The sequence below is a fragment of the Rhineura floridana genome, chromosome 3 (genome assembly GCF_030035675.1).
Source record: "Rhineura floridana isolate rRhiFlo1 chromosome 3, rRhiFlo1.hap2, whole genome shotgun sequence".
Taxonomy (NCBI): Eukaryota; Metazoa; Chordata; class Lepidosauria; order Squamata; family Rhineuridae; genus Rhineura; species Rhineura floridana.
This window is the reverse complement of record NC_084482.1, coordinates 75,306,516-75,324,960: the sequence shown is the minus strand read 5'-3', so window position 1 is coordinate 75,324,960 and position 18,445 is coordinate 75,306,516. Positions and strand designations below refer to the sequence as shown.

At 44.9% G+C, this 18,445-nt stretch overlaps 1 protein-coding gene across 1 annotated transcript; it reads right to left on the bottom strand.

Moving 5' to 3' along the window:
* Positions 1 to 289: 289 nt before the first annotated feature.
* Positions 290 to 17,767, bottom strand: ASF1B (anti-silencing function 1B histone chaperone). The gene is made up of 4 exons (XM_061616633.1): positions 17,502 to 17,767; positions 13,087 to 13,202; positions 11,456 to 11,632; positions 290 to 1,425 (listed from the first exon to the last, which is right to left on the bottom strand). The coding sequence occupies exons 1-4, from the start codon at positions 17,608 to 17,610 to the stop codon at positions 1,228 to 1,230; spliced, it is 600 nt and encodes a 199-aa protein (XP_061472617.1). The 5' UTR covers positions 17,611 to 17,767; the 3' UTR covers positions 290 to 1,227.
* Between the last annotated feature and the right edge of the window lie 678 nt (positions 17,768 to 18,445).

Genomic DNA, 18,445 nt, shown 5'->3' with positions numbered 1-18,445 from the left:
GGTCATGACCTACGCCTGGGAATCTAGAAACACCTTTGGATCAGGCTGCCACACAACACTGCATGCCTCAAATGGAAAACTGTCCCAGTTAACTGATTTAAATCACTGCCAGTTGATACAAGTCTTATAGCTCTGTAGCACTGCACACAATGAGATTTTGCCATTTCTGCTTTTAGGAAGTAAAATTTATCCATACTACTCCTTTAACCTTGCCAAAATGAGCAACCACTCACAATAAGATCTATGTAAGGTTCTCTTAGTATTTAACCAACTAGAATTTACAAAATAGTTTGTTCAAAAGTTTTATTGGTTGGACATATGTGAAAATGTTTAAAAGACCTATATGCAGCATTCATCTCTACAATACCAGGGAGAGAGATAGCCAGGTCAAGTATCAGGGTATAGAGTAACTGAAAACAAGGAAGCAGGACTGGAGGCAGGCCAGAATAAACAAGTGCAGACCTTATGAGAAAGGTATGTTCAATACTCCTATGGGCAAGGGCATCTGTGAAGGGATTTGTAAACTTAGCCACTGCATAAAGGAGTTGATACAATTCCTGCTGGCCCTGGCCTTGAGCAGCTTTTGGGATAGTGGTAGAAACAAAGCCAACTGGTACTAACTAGGTGAGCTTTCAAAAACAGCATTAGAACCCTCATGTAATAAGCAAGCTATACTGCTCCTATTTCATCTTCCATCACCTTTTACTAAGCACAAGAGCAAAACAATGGTTGTAAAAGGGGGATTGAATTATCTACACCTGAGGGGCATCAAGACCTGGCTACAATATCTAGCCATTCTGTCAAAAGCAACTCATCAAGGCTTAGCTGTGTTGGCATAAAAAACTGTCTTGAAGTGAAGGCACCCACTATGCTAGATCCCAGAAAATTGTTACTCAGGGGGAAAAAAGCAGCCTTCAGAACATCTGGCACAAAGGAGGGGAACAAACGATTCTTATTTGCTCAGTCATCTAGACTAAATGCCTGTCAAAGGTCAGTGGCTGAAGGATTCACATATTGACCATGAAATGCTACGGCAGAACAACAGACCTATGGTCAGGAAGGCAGATCTGTCACAAACCCCAATAGGAAAAGAACTCTGAATTGTCTGTCTACATAGACATGTCAGATGCTTCACTGGCCAGGGTACCCAACCCCCTCCTACATTGCCTGCAAAAGCTTGTCAGTTGCTCTTCACTGTGAATGGTTCTTAAGATTCTTGTGCTTGGATCACATACAGTCCATGGAATTCTCTGGTTGCAGACTCATGGAAGGGGCCAACCCTTTGATGTAGGCACAGCTAGGAGATAGGAAGCTATCAGGCCCTGGATCTACATTTTCAATATTGTCCATTTGGTCTCTAGGACCATCCCAATTGATATGGAAACGGGTGACTCTGGGGTTGGAGGCTAGGATATTCCTCTGCAGCTGGAAGTAAGAAGAAAAAGAGTCATAATTATATGGGTTTATATTCAGACTAGCTATCTAAGCTGACAGCATTCAATTCCTGCAGCAATTTCATAAGTGGGTAAGGGGAGAAGGGAAATAATAAAAGCTTTAGCAAAGTAACACTATTTTATGACAACATAAGAAGAAATTGATCTCTGGGTGTAATCATAGAATAGCAGAGTTGGAAGGGGCCTGTAAAGCCATCAAGTCCAACCCCCTGCACAATGCAGGAATCCAAATTAAAGCATTACCGACAGATGGCTGTCCAGCTGCCTCTTGAATGCCTCCAGTGCCAGAGAGCCCACTACCTCTCCAGGTAATTCATTCAATTGTCGTATGGCTCTAACAGTTAGGAAGTTTTTCCTGATGTCCAGACAAAATCTGGCTTCCTGCAACTTGAGCCCATTATTCCATGTCCTGCACTCTGGGACGACCGAGAAGAGATCCTGGCTCTCCTCTATGTGACAACCTTTCATGTACTTGAAGAGTGCCATCATATCTCCCCTCAGTCTTCTCTTCTCCAGGCTAAACATGCCCAGTTCTTTCAGTCTCTCCTCATAGGGCTTGGTTTCCAGTCCTCATCCTTGTTGCCTTCCTCTGAACCTGTTGCAGTTTGTCAGCATCCTTCTTGAAGTGCAGAGACCAGAACTGGACACAGTACTCAAGATGAGGCCTAACCAGTGCTGAATAGAGGAAAACTAATACTTCACGCGATTTGGAAACTATACTTCTGTTAATGCAGCCTAATATAGCATTTGCCTTTTTTGCAGCCACATCACACGGTTAGCTCATATTCAGCTTGTGATCAACGACAATTCCAAGATCCTTCTCACATGTCGTATTGCTGACATCTTATAACTGTGCATTTAGTTTCTTTCTCCTTCGCATTTATGCCTGTTGAATTGCATTCTGTTGTTTTCAGCCCAATGCTCCAGCCTCTCAAAGTCCCTTTGAATTTTGTTTGTCTTCCACGGTATTAGCTATGCCCTCCAATTTTGTATCATATGCAAATTTGATAAGCATGCTCTGTACCTCCTCATCCAAGTCGTTAATAAAAATGTTGAAGAGCACTGGGTCCGGACCGAGCCCTGTGCTACCCCACTCGTTATTTCTGCCCAGTTTGAGAAGGAACCGTTGACCAGCACTCTTTGAGTATGATTCTGGAGCCAACTGTGGATCCGTCTAATAGTTGTTCCATCCAGCCCACATTTAGCTAGCTTGCTAATCAGAATATCATGGGGCACTTTGCAAAAGGTTTGCTGAAGTCGAGGTATATTATGTCCACAGCATTCCCACAGTCTACAAGGAAGGTTACCCGGTCAAAAAATGAGATAAGATTGGTTTGGCAGTATTTGTTCTTCATAAATCCATGGTGGCTCCTAGTAATCACTGCATTGTTTTCAAGGTGCTTACAGATTGACTGCTTTATAATCTGCTCCAGAGTTTTTCCAGAGATTTACGTTAGGCTGACTGGTCTGTAGTTCCCCGGTTCCTCCTTCTTGCCCTTTTTGAAGATAGGGACAAAATTAGCTCTTCTCCAGTCATCCGGCACTTCACCAGTCCTCCATGATTTTGCAAAGATAATAGACAGCGGTTCTGAGAGTTCTTCAGCCAGTTCCTTCAATGCTCTAGGATGCAGTTTATTGGGCCCTGCCGATTTGAACTCATTCAAAGTGATTAGGTATTCCTTGACCATTTGTCTATCAATCTCAAGCTCCAATCCTGCCCCTTCTACTTCATGTTTCCTGGGAGGGTCATAGATCCTTTTTTGGGAGAAGACTGAGCCAAAGTAGGAATTGAGCACTTCTGCCTTTTGTTTGTCATCTGTTATCATTTTGCCATCTTCACCGAGTAGCTGTTCCATCGTTTCTTTTCTCTTTTACTATGGACATACCTGAAGAAAGCTTTTTTGTTGCTTTTAGCATCCCTCGCTAGCCTCAGCTCATTCTCAGCTTTAGCCTTCCTGACACCATCCCTGCAATTCCATGATACCTACCTGTACTCTTCCTTTATGGCCTGGCCTTCTTTCCACTTCTTGTATGTGTCCTTTTTTGTTTTCAGGTCATCTCTAAGGCTTTTGTGAAGCTACACTGGCTTCTTCTGTTGTTTCCCCCCCTTTTTTCCTTGTTGGAATTCTTGCCATTATGCTTTTAGAATTTCCTTCCAATTCTTTTTCATATGGGTAATCCTTCTAATTTATTGGCGTGTGCCAGGGACCTACTTACTTTGCACAACAGTTGAAATCTTAGGTGCCATTTTGAAACTCAAACTCCATCTTTGAGTGCATAGGCTCTTAAAATCTGCTGCTGTGACCCATCAACTCCAATTTGCTTTAAACACTTGGAAGTTCTCTTCATCAGAGCACAAGCAAAAAATCAACGCCCCCTCAAATTGTAGAGCCAAGTAGGTACCTTATTGACTATGCTAATTTTGCATTTGAGATTTAAAGCTTCCTCAGACTGCTGCGCAGTAGCCAAATCAATCAGCACATAATATGATCAAGGTGCAATTGCAAACAAGGCTTTATATGTTTGTGCTTGTAGCTAGGCTTTACTACTACCCCATTCTACAAAAGTGTTAGCTCTGGAAGATCAAAGCTCTGTTTTGGATCACAAGCGCTGCACACTCAACTGCTTTCTGCTCAAGATGCATCATTTTGTTCAGGATGCAGATAATAAACTGATACTCAGCTGAACTCACTGCATAGCTTCCTGCTTCATATACCTGAGATCTCCATCCCTTCATCCCTTCCGTCCTCCTGCATATTTTCCAGCCCTTCAAAATGAACGGGTCTCAAGGGCTTTTACTCTGTGTTGGCTAACTGGAGGCCTTGCAAGGATTTTGTACTCCAACACGTACTTTGTTTCAGGAATAGAGAACCTCAGGTCTGGGGGCCAAATGCCAGGTCTCTCTATCTGGCCCTTTGGATTCTCCTCAGGATACACCCCTCACTGGCCTTGCTTTGCATCCTCCCTAACAGTGGATGGAAGACAGAGAGGGGTGCACAAGTGTGCGTATAGAAACTAGCCCACTGTACAAAGGTAACGTTTACATTCATTGCTTTGTCCAATTTTGCCCTTGTGCCCTTGGAAGGTGTCCCGAAAGGGAATAAAGTCTGCAGGCTGAAAAAGATTCCGCACCCATTGCTCTATCTTAACTGTGACAAAGGCGTTCCTGTAAAGGGGCGTGATTTGCCTGCACCCCAATTAGGGAAGACGCGGGAAGGTTCTCGAAGTTAAGACGTGCCGCCACGTGAGATCGCACATCCAATCTGGAGGGGATTGGAGCAGCGGATATAAAGCTGCTCCTTTCCCCACGCGCTTGCCTTTTTGCCTTGCGGCACTTACTGCTGGTTCGTGCTTGCAGGGGCTCTTTCAGCGTTCCGTTGGCGATCGTTTCCTTGCTGGGTGCCTTGTTTGCCTTTCTCTGCTCTTTCCTCCCTTTCTCGATGCTCTTTATCATTCTCTGTTGTTGTTTTGAGCCCCGACGATCAGCTGGGCTTCGGGCCTCCGCCCACGCGCCCGCCGGCTGTTTTCCCTTGTATTGCCTGCGCTTTACAGCGTTTGTTGCTCGTGAAAAGCCCAGCTTGTTTTTTACTTACGGTGTTTGTGGGTGGTGACATTCCTGGTTGTTATATTCCCTTGGTTATATATATAAATTTTGATTCCATTTGTTCTGCCCCCCCCCTTCTCTTCCGGTTTGTTTTTAAATTGTTAAAGTTGCTTGTGTTTGGGTGCTTTGTTAGTTAGTTTCAGTGATCTTTGGTTCTTAGATAAATATATATTTCAATTGCTTATATATATATATTTATTTATTTGCTATTGTATTATATTCAGTTATAATTTGAAGGCAGTTTTGGTATATTAATACCCTTTAATTCATAGCTTCCACCACCCTTTTTGTTTCCCTTCCCTTATTTTTCCTTTAATCCCCCCCCTTTTCATTTTCTGGGCGTTTAAAGTGGTGTGTTGATCCTCTGGATTTCTTGTGCAGTTACTTAATTATATTTATAGCATAATATTGCATAAATTCATAATTATAGCTTAGGTAATTTATTCTTAAGGTATATTGTTAGTTAAAACTCATTTGAAAGTTGTTGTTTGTTCATTTCATTGAGTTTAATAAATACCCTTTATCAAACACCCCCCCACTTCCCTTCCCCTTAAATCCTCCACCCCCCCTTAATTCCAGCTTATAATACTTACCTGAAAATAAAAATAAATAAATAATAATTAATACGTGTAATAATAATAATAGGTTAAGTTAATTGGTGGATTGTAGTTATATTGCACTGTACGTGCACTGTTAAAAAAAAAGAGTTGGTAAATTCATAATTAGGTCACACTTGCATTTGGTAAGTTGTATAATTGTTGTTATTTGATCTTTACAAATATGCCACCCAAGAAAGCTCAGCAGAAAAAAGGGGTGCGTGTTGTGAAGCAGACTACAAAGCACCCGCCAATTCAGCAGGACATGTCTTCTGATGATGATGAGGATTTGGGGACCATCCGTGCGTTGGTAGCTAGAGTTGAGGTGCTGGAAAAGGAACGCAGGCAGCCGCTGGACGCTGATGCGGGTACAAGTACCGCTCCAGCAGGTAAGAAATCTGCACGGTTGGCTTCTAAAGTGCCTAAAAATCGTATTCTTGCTGATTTGGTTTCCAGGATTGGTGTTCTTGAAGCTGCAGTACCCATTGAAGAGCCCTTAGCAGCTGGGTCGCCAGCTGCTTTGCCTGCGGTTCCAGATACCATCTCTTCTCCTGCGGTTCCAGTCATACCTGCTGTTGGGCCTCTTCAAGCGCCACTGCCGTTTTCGCCACCGGCGGCCACGGCTCTGCCTGCGGGAGCTTCAGGGTGTGTCGCACCCCCAGTGGTTGCCTCTCCGGCTGCTTATGCAGGTGAGCAAATTGCACAGTCACATACTCTTCACACACAGGTTCAGGATTCTATTGCTCCTCCTCGTGACACTCCAATGGCGGCTTCTCAGTTCTCTAGTAATACTACTCACCCGTTAGTGTTTATGGGTGGTGTGTTGGTTCCGCAGCAACCCCAATTACCTTGGCCGACGGCTGCCGTGACTCCTTGGCAGCCGCCTGTGGCTTCTTCTGCGCAATCTCCTGTGTATTTGCCTCTCCCACAGGGAGTTTATCCACATGGTGATAACTCCCTTCCCCTGGGTGACCATTTACTGTTAGCTACAAAAGAAAAAATTTGGCGTGGGGAATATATTGACCTGTTCACTCTTTTGTTTCGTGAAAATGAGATGAAGCCCAAGGAAGGTCAGGAACTTAAGGAGCGTGAGGCGGCCATGAAAAGGAAGGTCGATCGCGTGTGGCCTAATTGGTTGAGCGCATATACTATCTATATGGGCGTTATGACTCAGGCTTACCCATCTAGAGCTTTGTCCATGATTAAATATCAGGACATTGTTCATTGGGCCTTCCGTGAGTTTTCTGTAACCGCTTGGTTGCGTTACGATGAAAATTTTAGGCAGAGATCAGCGTTGGACCCCACCCTTCGTTGGGATATCGAGCACACGGGCCTGTGGCTCCGCTCTATGACTCCCGCCAGGCCCACTTTAGGAGACAGAGCTGATAGTGGACATATATTAGCACGTGCACAAACTTCCGCCTTCGGCTCAGGCCAAGGCGGGCGGTGGGTTCAATCCCAGCATGTCTGCTGGAGATTTAACAGTACAGGCCATTGCCTCCGACGGCCATGTAAGTTCAGACACGTCTGTGGTTCATGTGGGGGCAACCACCCCAGCTCATCGTGCCAGCGAGCGCGTACAGCTCGACAGGGTACAGGGGAACAGCAACAGCCCAAACGAGGGTCTGGCAACAGCGGCAGTACGTCGCAAGGCCAGTAGCCCGATCAGGTTAATTCCTTTGGAAGGGTAGTTGAAGTTTTACCCCAATAGGCAAGCTGCTAGTTTTTTGCTTCATGGTTTCAAGGAAGGCTTCCGTATTCCATTTGAGGGTCCCAGGATAGCTACTTCCTCATCAAATCAGCCCTCTCTTAGCAACATGGCTTCGGTGGTGTTAGCAAAAATTAATAAGGAAATAATTGCTGACCGGATATCTGGCCCTTTCTCTTTTCCACCCTTAAAAAATTTGAGGATATCTCCTATAGGTATTATTCCCAAGAAGCAGCCTGGGGAATATCGTTTAATCCATAATTTGTCATTCCCAAAAGGCGCCTCTGTTAATGATGGGATTTCTCAATCCTACACATCAGTTAGATATACGTCTTTTGATGAGGCAGTGAGAGTAGTTCGCAAAGCCGGTAGGGGCGCTTTAATGGCTAAGTGCGACATAAAAACCGCTTTTCGCCTCCTACCTGTTCACCCCGAGGATGTGGATTTGCTTGGTTTTAAATTTCGGGGTCAGTTTTATGTAGATAGGGCTATGCCAATGGGTTGTTCTGTGTCATGTGCTGCTTTTGAAGCATTCAGCACATTTCTTGAATGGGCATTGAGGAGGAAAGCCTCTTCATCCTTCTCTGCTCATTATCTGGACGATTTTTTGTTTATTGGGCCAGCTGGGTCTTCACATTGCCTCCATCTGATGCAATCCTTTGCAACTTTAACAAAAGAATTGGGGGTTCCTTTAGCTCCAGAAAAGTCTGAGGGTCCTACTACTTCTTTAACTTTTTTAGGGATCCAGTTGGATACTGTGGCTCAGTCTTCGAGTTTGCCACAAGAAAAGTTGATTGCCCTTCGGCAACGGCTTGGCGTGGTTCTAGGATTAAAAAAGATTACATTGGCTCAGTTGCAGGAAATTGTGGGTCATTTAGTATTTGCATCAAAAGTTATTTCACCTGGTCGTGCATTCCTCAGGTGTCTTTGTGACGCCATGAAGGTTGTTCAATCTCGCTGCCACTTTGTCAGAATTACTGCTGGGATGAGAGCTGGTTTAAATATGTGGCTTCAGTTTTTGATGGAATTTAACAGCCTCTCTTTCTGGCGGGAGGAATTATTATTGGAAGCTGAATTACAGGTGCATTCAGATGCTGCGGGAGGCCTCGGCTTCGGGGTAATTTTTAGATCCCAGTGGTGCGTTGCAAGATGGCCTGCCACGTGGCAGGTATCCCAGATCACTTCTGATTTGACATTTTTGGAATTTTTTCCAATACTTGTAGCGGTTTATATCTGGCCGCTAGTATTTCAAAATCATACAGTGTGTTTCTGGTGTGACAATTTGTCCACAGTTAGCGTTATCAATGCTCAGACTTCCAAGTCACCTCGCTTTATGCGCTTGGTGCGAGCCTTTGTCTTGCAATGCTTGCGTTTCAATATTTTATTCGTAGCCAGGCATGTTCCAGGTTTACAGAATTGCGTTGCTGATGCTCTTTCCCGCTTACAGATGGCGCGCTTTCGGGAGCTTGCACCTGGAGCGGAACTGGATCCAGTCCCAGTCCCACCGTTCCTGTGGAACCTTGGCAATTAGAAGTCGGGGCCGCTATTGCAGCCGCCCTTGCTCCCAGTACTCAAAAAGCATATGAGCGTTCTTTTGCGAAGTTCCAGCGTTTTCGCACCATTTCTGCATTGCCTATGGCGTGGCCTATTCCTGTTCCGCACTTATTGCAGTTTATGATATATTTAAAAGGGCACAACAATTCTGTTTCCACTATCGCTGGGCACCTTTCAGCGCTGGCCTTTATCTCTAAGGCGCGGGGACTGCCGGATCATTCTGTAAATTTTAGGGTCAGAAAGGTCCTTGAGGGTTGGTCGCGTTCCGCTCCCAGGCCCGCTGACCGGAGGAGGCCAATCACGCCTGATGTCCTTCTCCAGATCCTGGCAATATTTCGTTGTTTATGCTCATCTCAGTATGAGTCGCACCTTTTCGCCGCAGTAACTCTGACGATGTTCTATGGTGCTTTTCGCCCTAGTGAAGTATTGGTCCCCTCTAAGCGCGATGTTGCCTATAGGGCCTTATGCTTTTGCGATTGCACGCTAGGTGCTGATATTGTGAGGTTTTCCCTACGAGTCTCTAAGATGGATCAAAAGGGCCGTGGCAGTATTGTGTCTTTGCGCACTTGCCAGGTCCCTGAATTATGCCCTGTGTCTGCAATGCGGCAATTCTTGTCTATTCGGCCAGCGGGCCAGCGTTATCTGTTCATACATGCGGATGGTACAGTCCTGACTCAATTTCAATTTTGGGCCGTTGTTCGGCGGGCCTTGTTGGCCAGTGGTCGCGATGCTGGAGTCTATGGGCTACATTCATTTCGGATTGGTGCGGCTACGGCCGCGGCCCTCGGGGGCTTCAGCGTTAGCGATATCCAGGCGATTGGCAGGTGGCGTTCCGATGCATTTAAGTCTTATGTCAGGTTTTAATTGTAATGCACTGTGTTTTTTGTTTCCATTAGGTTTGTTGAGCCTCTCAGTCCCCATGAGGATCGTACTGTGTGGCCACTCTATCTTGTTTTGGGCGCACCAGCGTGCCTCTTCGTCGATACCTGGAACACAGCTGCAGCTTTCGGCCGTAGCTAGTTCGATGGGAAGCCCGGAGGGGAATGTTATGGGATGCGCTGTTGCCATCAGTTTGCCGGATTATGTCTTCGGCGGATCGGCCTCATGTATTGTTGATTCATTTGGGGGAAAATGACTTGGTGCAGCGTCCAGGGATGGACCTGCTTATCAAGGTCACTCGAGATCTCACGTGGCTTATTCGTTCATTTCCCAATCTCCTATTGGTTTGGTCTGATATGTTAGTTAGGAGGGTGTGGAGGGGTGCTTTTCATCCTAATAGGATCGACAGATCCAGGAAATGGGTGAACAGGAAAGTCAGGGCTTTGGTCTTATCTCTTGGAGGGGCATACATTCCTCATGATAGGATTAGGTTCCATGTCCCACAATTGTTTCGGGATGATGGGGTTCATCTTTCAGAACAAGGGTGTGATTTGTTTTTAGAGGATTTGATGCTGGGATTAAGGGGTTTGTTAGATTCTTTGGGTTGAGTGGACCAAGCTTTAGCTGATCCACTCTTGTGGCATAGAATTCGGGCAGGTGAGGTATTCGGGGGTTAAACTGAGGTGTTTAAGGCATTCTCGAAAAGGGGCACTGCCTAGGGAACCATCAGGGCTTCATGTCTGGTGGGGATCTGGGTAGTGTCCTGGTGGGACCGGCTTGCGCATCATGGTGAACGCTTGTACAGCGGGGCCATGGTGTGGAGGTTGGAACCACATAACTGGCTCTAAGAGCAAGGAGGGAGGAATGCACCCATGTCCTTGACTCTGGAGTTACAGACTGAGGAGAGTTGTTGCCTTTAGAAGGTGAGGGTATAATCCCTCATAGTTAGGCTTAGCCTCACCTGCCCGAAGTATTTTAATTTGATAATTGGCTGTATTCCATTTGATCTAGTATGTTATATTTAATAAATATAACATTATTCCAGTCTTGTGTCACGAGTCTTCCTTGGTGTGGGGGCAAAGACATTTGAACCCCAGACAGCAATGTTCCCTTAGGTATAAAAAGCAGCTGAACCACCTCTTCCCCACCCTCATCATGCTCCTGTCAACTGGACTTCAGTCACTCCTTATATGGAAATATTCCTTAAGCTTTTGGAAATCACACCTCCCTTTTTAAACTTACTAGCTACTTCCTGTCCCCGAGCACAGCAGCCTCGCTGAATGCACTACCCAGCAACTACAACCTCCATGCAGTATCTTCCTGTTGATCCTCCTCCTCTCTCACAACCACCACTCCCTAGCTCCCCAGTTTCTGTATCCTTCCAAGTTGTGAGAGTAATAAAGAAGGAATCCCACCCTGAAAATCACACCCTTGTTTCCAAAAACACTGCCTTAGGGCATTTACTCCTCATCTTGCCTCCACGGTGCACATACTGCATATATAAACTGAAGGGGGTTTTTTGCCTTCACAACAGCCTAAAAGGCACAGCTCAAAAAACTGTTAAGGGTACCCAGCCAAATTCCCAAGGCAATGACATGGATAGCATGATGGGCAAGAGGGAGAATAGCCTGAGCCTGCTCTTATCACATCAGTGTCTCACCTGGGAGAAGTCTGGCTTGAGGGGTGGGTTCTCTCTTAGCTCAGGATCCATATATTCATTGTTGACATAGTACCCAATGCGGATGAACTCTTGGCCCAGGTAAGTGCAAGTGATGAGTATTACTGTAACTCCCACAGCATCACTTTCAGGGATTAGTTCGGGGTTGGGAGCATTGGCCTGAAGAGGAAAGGGAGAGCAAAATAAGGTAAGGGTTATTTACATCCTGTCCATCTTCCAAAGAACTCAAAGCAGCACTCATGAGATATTTCCCATTCTCATGACAATTTTTGAAGAATATTAAGCCATTACATTACCCATTCAGCTTCTAGACTGAGCAGGGATCTGAACCCAAGCCTGATGGGTCCAAACCTAACTGACTACTGAGTCCTCATTCAAGATCCAATAGAGTATATATAACCAGGAATGAGCTTCGGATGGAGGAACAAAGTGATACATGAAATGCCAACAGATCAGGTTTCATAATCAAAGGTTTTTTATTTGTTTCGGTACTGTGTCATAACAAAGCAGCAAATATAAGTAGCCTCAGAAAAATCACGCAAAAGGTTTAGATAACTATCCTCATGGCAGCTGAGTTAAGAGGGAGAGAGGGGGGGACAGAGAGAGAGAGAGAGAGAGCAATTGCAGTTGGTGGAAAGGCAAAAGATGGGGTTTGTCATAAGCAATGCAGTTGCAGTTCCAAAGCTGATGAACTAGGCCCCTAATTTCATTAGCCTTATCTCAGTCTAGTGTTTTAACAAGAACCGCTGCCCGAAAGCAGTGGCTAACTATGTTGTTAAGAGTTGTACCTTCCCAGAATGCAGCTATACCCTACAATAACTACAGCAATGTTATCAGCACAGGTCAAACAGCCACTTTTTTATTTTTAGCAAAAAAGGATTTGAGCCTTTCATATTAATGCACCCAATTAAGTATTTATACCAGCAGCAACAATCCACTCCCAATAATCTCTCTATCTCCCCTTCATAGGCGGAAAAACAAATAATCATTGTGGCCACCCACACTGCAGCTACAATAAACTTAACAGCCACCCCAAACTGCAATTCCCTAAAACACCCAATACGCCAGTAGACTGGATAACACTGGACTACACTGCAGGGTCATCACACACTACTCTCTTTCAGTCACCTCCTCCACAATATTAGAATAGCAATACTGGGCAACTTTGCACAGCTGATGTAACCCATACTTTCTCAACCTTGATATCACTCTCCCCACACACAAGAGATACACTAATGATGGATTTTATTTGCATGGTAATTTTTGAATGTTTACATATTCCAAAAAATTATCTTTTTTTCATGAAATTAAACCACAATTAAAAGAGCATGAACTCCTGACTTTGCTGCTACTTTTTGCTTTGGGGTACACATGCTATTGCTCACTCACAGATACAATGAAATCCTGGATTTCTCAATTATATTCTCCAGGCAGCAATCACTTTCCTACCAGGGAAAACAAAACAAAAACAGCTCCAAACTGAAGCAGGAAGTCCCTTTCAAATGAACTAGGCAGTCCTCCTTCATTGCCTGAATCTAGAGAGAAAAATCTACAGCGATTGCAGTCTTAGCTTTTCTTTCCTTCCCTTCTCCAAAAGACAGATCTAAGCTTACTTCAAACAAAAACATATGCCTCCCAGCTGGAACAGGTCCCACCAGAACTGAATCAAGAACTTGGTCATATTCCTCACTCTCTGCAGAGCCCACATAGATGATCTTCCACTCCAAATCTGAAAGATAAAAATAACAGGGGTGCAGTTGGTAAGAGTGCGGGGAACCACAATCCTAGACTACCTACGGAAACTTCCCTTCAACTTCAGAAGCCAATACATTGAGACAAACCAATAGTATCAGTGTTCAGAGAATGCATACATCTGTTCAAGAAGAAGACTTGACAAAGCAAGCCAACACAACTGTCAACTCCTATTGTTTTCTAGTGGGTCTCAAAATAAACTTTTCAGCACAGCTTCCTCTTACTTCATGTGCTGAAACAATGACAGGGAAAATTTTGGATGAAGATTGATGTAACATTTGCAGAACAATTGGTCAATTTGGAAGCATCCTCACTATGTTCAGTACAGATACCTTTCTCTCCAAAGGTCAAAGTCTGCAAGTTTGCAGTAGAACCTACTTAAGGACAGCATTCGTCATATCACCAGGACTCTTCCCCATAATCTTTAGAACAGATTTGTAAATCTTTTCTACAGTTTCTATCTTTTAAAGGTGCAGATGCACTTAAAAACCAATATGCACATGGGGCTTTCAATTATTTTTCTAAAAACTCCAGGCAGTTTGCCTGCATAGGGGAAGAGCAAATTGTGAAGTCAGAAGGAAGCCAGGCTCCCACCATGGGCAAAGAATCTGCTATGAAAAACCTGCCGTGTTTTCTCATTTAATATTATGCCTGTCTTGAACCTTTATGGATCATCTCATTAGATAAAAGTCAGAAAATATGGCGCACAATCTGCTGTGATAGACCACTGGCGGAACTATGAAGGCTAACAGCTCTCTCACAAGACATAGTAATGCTAAGTACAAGATCTTGCACCCAATGATCAGGGGTTATAAATAAATAAAGGCAACGTTTCTGTGCCAAAAACCATGGGAGTCAAAAGGGATATTAGAAAAGGGATCAATCACCAGGAGCAACAAGGAACTACAAGGAGCTGTGAGGAATGCTCAGAGTAGCCACATTTGCTCACTATCTTGGCTTTCGGTAAAGAAATTATTTCTTTTAATGTGAGATTAGAATCTAAAACAGGAAGTTGATCCTATACTGCAGCTCACTCTTGTTTCTATGAACTTCACTACTTTGCTGGTAGAACTTTTTTGGCAATTGCCCACACAGTATTTAGAAAACCTACAGCAGCTACCAAGCTCTGTTGCAAAGGGTAAATGAAGGACATCTTCACCACATCTTGCCCAAGAGTAAAAGATGTCACTGCAATCTTCTGCTCCCCCCCTCCCTAGTCTCACCACCATTAAGAAAAACCTGGTCTCATTAAGGCCTGTGGAGATCCTGTGCTTTTAAAAAAACAAAGCCAAAACTTTACACTATGTATAAGTTATGTGCACATTCAGGGAAGGCACTTGGCATATCCCCTAAAGGGACCAGGCCGGCCAGCCCTCCTGTTCCCTTCTTGCAGCTTCTGAAAAAGCACTGCCCAGCACTTTCAAGTATATCTTTTTGCAGTTGTAAGACTTTAAATTCGTTTTTTTAAACAAAAGCTTCAATTCCCAGAATATTGAACTACATACCGAACACCAACTTTTATGGTTGTAGCACAAAGCTGTGGAATCAAAACACAGCATGCACAGCATGAAGCATCGCAAAAATATGATCCTCACCTACATCTTGTGGCTTTCCCATGCTGTTCCTCAAGCTTAGGCATTAAGAGGAGAACCTTGTTTTCACAGTAGAATAAATGTAAGATTAAGGAAATAATATGCCTTGTAAACCTTCATGAGAACAAGCATTTAGAACGCCAGATTTCACTCACTGTAGTGAAATGACACACATGTTTAGCCCACTCCTCCCCGACACAGAATCAGCAGCTTTCCATCAAAACAGCCCTGAACCAAGTCTAACTTGTCTCACAAAATCCAGCGGAAGGATCACTGAGGAGTGAAATTCAGAGGGGGAATGATTTTCAATTTCACAGCTGAAGATCCACAATTAGGAAAAGAATGACAGGGGAAGTGATGGGCATGGCCCCATGCGTGGAATAGGCAGAAGGATAAAAAAGGGGCTTGAGCTTCTGAAGGCCACAACATTCTCTTAAAAGGGGGAACCAGTGCCTCTTGAAAATAAGTAGTCTGCCACATTAGCAGTTTACAAAGACCACAATAGTCATAAGCCCAACAGAACTGCACTACTACTTCTTCCATATCCAGCACACACTCTCTCTCTCTCCTTATCTCTTGGAATATTATTGTCTACAACATTTACTTCTCCAGTTCTACCACCATCAGCCACCTAAGAAACTCCAGCATTCTCAGATGACTCCACCTATTTTCTTATGCTGTCTCTTATGCCTGAACACCTGCCAAGATATCTGTAGTAGTAGCACTCCACTTTCAAATACCAACTTTCCCATAAAGGTTTTAGATGAACTCTAAACATCCATCCCAAAACTGAAACAAAGCCTAAATGTGTGTCACAGCATTTGCTCTCATTTGTCCCTTGTTATGCTTGTATCTCCCTTTCCTGTCTCCTGGGGGCTAATGTTTAAATTGTGAGTCATATCCCATGTAGTTCTACTCAGAGCAGACCCAACAAAATTAATTGATATGATTAACTAAAGTCAATTCATTTGAATGGGTCCAGTTCAAGTAGTACTTAGCTAGATGTGAGCTCCTGGAGACAGACTCATCCTTTCCTGTATGCTACTAAATAAAACATCATGTACATTTTGGCATTAGCAGCAATAACAACCTACCCTATAAGTAGCAAGGGATTTATCAGATCTTTCTCCCATGAATGTGGAACCATCACTAAGAACCACTACCCCTAAGAAAAGGAGGCCAAAAAGCTTTGTGTGTATGAAACAGAGGGAGTAAGAGTGAGGAGAATAAGTAGAGGAATATTTTGAAACAAATGGACTCCTTTCTGGTTATAAAGCAATCAGGCCAAATTACATCTCAGATACAGATACTTCTTTGGCAAGCCATACCACCAAGTATTTTTTTGGTCTGCACACCAGGGTAGTACTGTTGTAAGTTCTAGAGGAGTAGTGACCAGATAATTGCTTCTTGTGACAAAAGCATTCATGAGCCCTACAAAATGAGCAAGCAAGAAACAGAACTTCTGCTCTCTTAAGTGTGGTGCAAGCATTTATGCACTAAATCTGGAGTGGGGATCTCCAGATGCTGAACTACAGCTCCACTCATCCCTGACCACTGGCCTTGCTGGCTAGGGCAGATAGGAGTTGGAACCCAACAAACCTCTTGGAGGGTTTCAGGTTCCCCATCTTCACACTAGACCTCTGCAAGCACCAAGGAAGATTAAACACCATAACAAATCCCAAATATTTAACTGATTTGAAGGAACTCAGATGAGAAGTTACTATAGCGTACAACTCCATTCCAACCCCGGAAGTTACCGACTTCCAATGCTGCAGGAGGTCACAGCTGCTATCCAACTAGGTCCATCTCCCAGGATTACTGCTGGCTAACAACCAGACTAATTCTCACTCTAGTGTTAAAAAACCCCTCTCCTATTGGAATAGGGAACAGGGCTATTATTTCTAGGGGGAGAGAACATGGGCATTCTGGAGCTGTGCTAGTCTCATCAAGCAACTATACCTTTTCCTGCCCAGTTGCTGCAACTGAAGTCAGGAAATAGCCTGCACTGGGATTCCCAACAATTTAACCTCTCTCTCCCCCCAAAAAAACAACAACAACCACCCCAGGGCTATTTTATTTAATTTATATCCTACCTTTCATCCCAAGGAACTTACCAAGACATACATAGGTCTTCACGCACACACTTTTAACCTAAAAGCCCTGGGATGTAGGTTGGACCACAAGTATGTGCTTGGCTCGATGTCACCCAGTGAGCTTCCAGGCTAAGTGAGGATTTAACATCTACACCACATAGGCTCTTTAGACCAGACAAACAGTGGTGTTGGCTGGGCTTAAGGGCAGAGGCCCTGGGTCTCACTCAGCAGAATGAGCAGGAGAGCCCCAACCGGGCTGGCTTTACCATATTACCGCTAATTTCACCCTTGCAGGACTAAAACCTATAGCACCGAATTCGGAGGAAGGCAGTGACAAATATATACAAGAGAGCCAGTTAGAAGATATAACGCACTAGTCCATCGCTTCGTCCCCAGTTCATGGATAGCCAGATCTAGGTTGGCAAGGCTACAGGGAAGGCCACGGGGTCGGCTTGGAGGGGCGGTTAGGAGCGGGGCAGGGGCCGGTTGCGGGCAGCTGGCTTGTGCAATAGAGCCTAACTCGGGGTCTTTGGAAGGAAGGCAAGCGGACAGGCTTCAGGGCGCGGGAGCTTCGCTTCCGACCAGACTCACCATGAGGCAACGCCTCTCCGCACTCGAACTGCACCTGGAAGCGGAGCGGGTGGCCGAAGGGGCTCGGGTTCTCCAGCAACGAAACTCCCAGGACTGACACCCGCGCCATGACAGATTTCTTTTGCCCTCCCCACTCAGTCTAGGAGACCCTCCAGCCCTACGCAAACCCACTCCCCGTACGCAGCCAGCTTATCGACAGAGCGATGGAGCCACCAATCCCCGCGCGACAATTAGCCCACCACCGCCAATCCCAGTACTTCGCGCCTCAGTTTACCCGCCTAATCCTCACACGGAGCCACACCCTCCGCTTCCTCCACCAATCCGTCTTTCCGGTTCTGTCCCTGGCGGGAGCTAAATCTAAACAATAAGCGTTCGCCTCCGATTCTCTCCCCCCCGCCTCCCGTTCCCGACCTTCTCCTCCTTCCACTAATCAGCGCGCGCTCTGCCTGTTCCGTTCTGCGCGCTTAAAACAGAAGCGGCCAATTGGTGCTTTCTGGCGAGGTATGAGACACCGGCCCAAAGAGGAATTTGAAAAAGAGGCGAGGGAATTTTGGTTTTCAAATCTACAAATCCCACATGACGCGTGGATCGGTTTAACATCGTGCTGGCTTAATAAACATCACCACTACGGAGTTCTGGAGAACTAACTACCGTAGTTTAGCAGCCAACCTGAGGCGCAGCTATTGCATCTAACTCCTGTTTTTCTCTACCCCTAGACAGGAAGGAAGTTCTGGGCAGAAACGAGTAAAGAGCTAGGCAACATGTCTAGCCAATGTTACGCGATGAAAATAAGTGGAAAGTTGTAATAGTCTAATGAGAATCGGGTTTTGTGGGTATGGGGTGGGTGTGGTGGATATACTGCCATAGAACAGGGTGCAGTACTATCTCTTAAACTTTCTCCTGTCAGTGGATAGTATATGGGGCAGCATCATTTCTCTGGCTGC

Coding starts and splice junctions, on each gene's coding strand:
- ASF1B (XM_061616633.1), bottom strand. CDS start 17,610: ATGGCGCGGGTGTCAGTCCTGGGAGTTTCGTTGCTGGAGAACCCGAGC. Junction 11,633..13,086: donor GGCATATGTTTTTGTTTGAA/GTAAGCTTAGAT, acceptor TTTCCTCTTCAG/GCCAATGCTCCCAACCCCGA. Junction 1,426..11,455: donor TCAAGCCAGACTTCTCCCAG/GTGAGACACTGA, acceptor TCTTACTTCCAG/CTGCAGAGGAATATCCTAGC.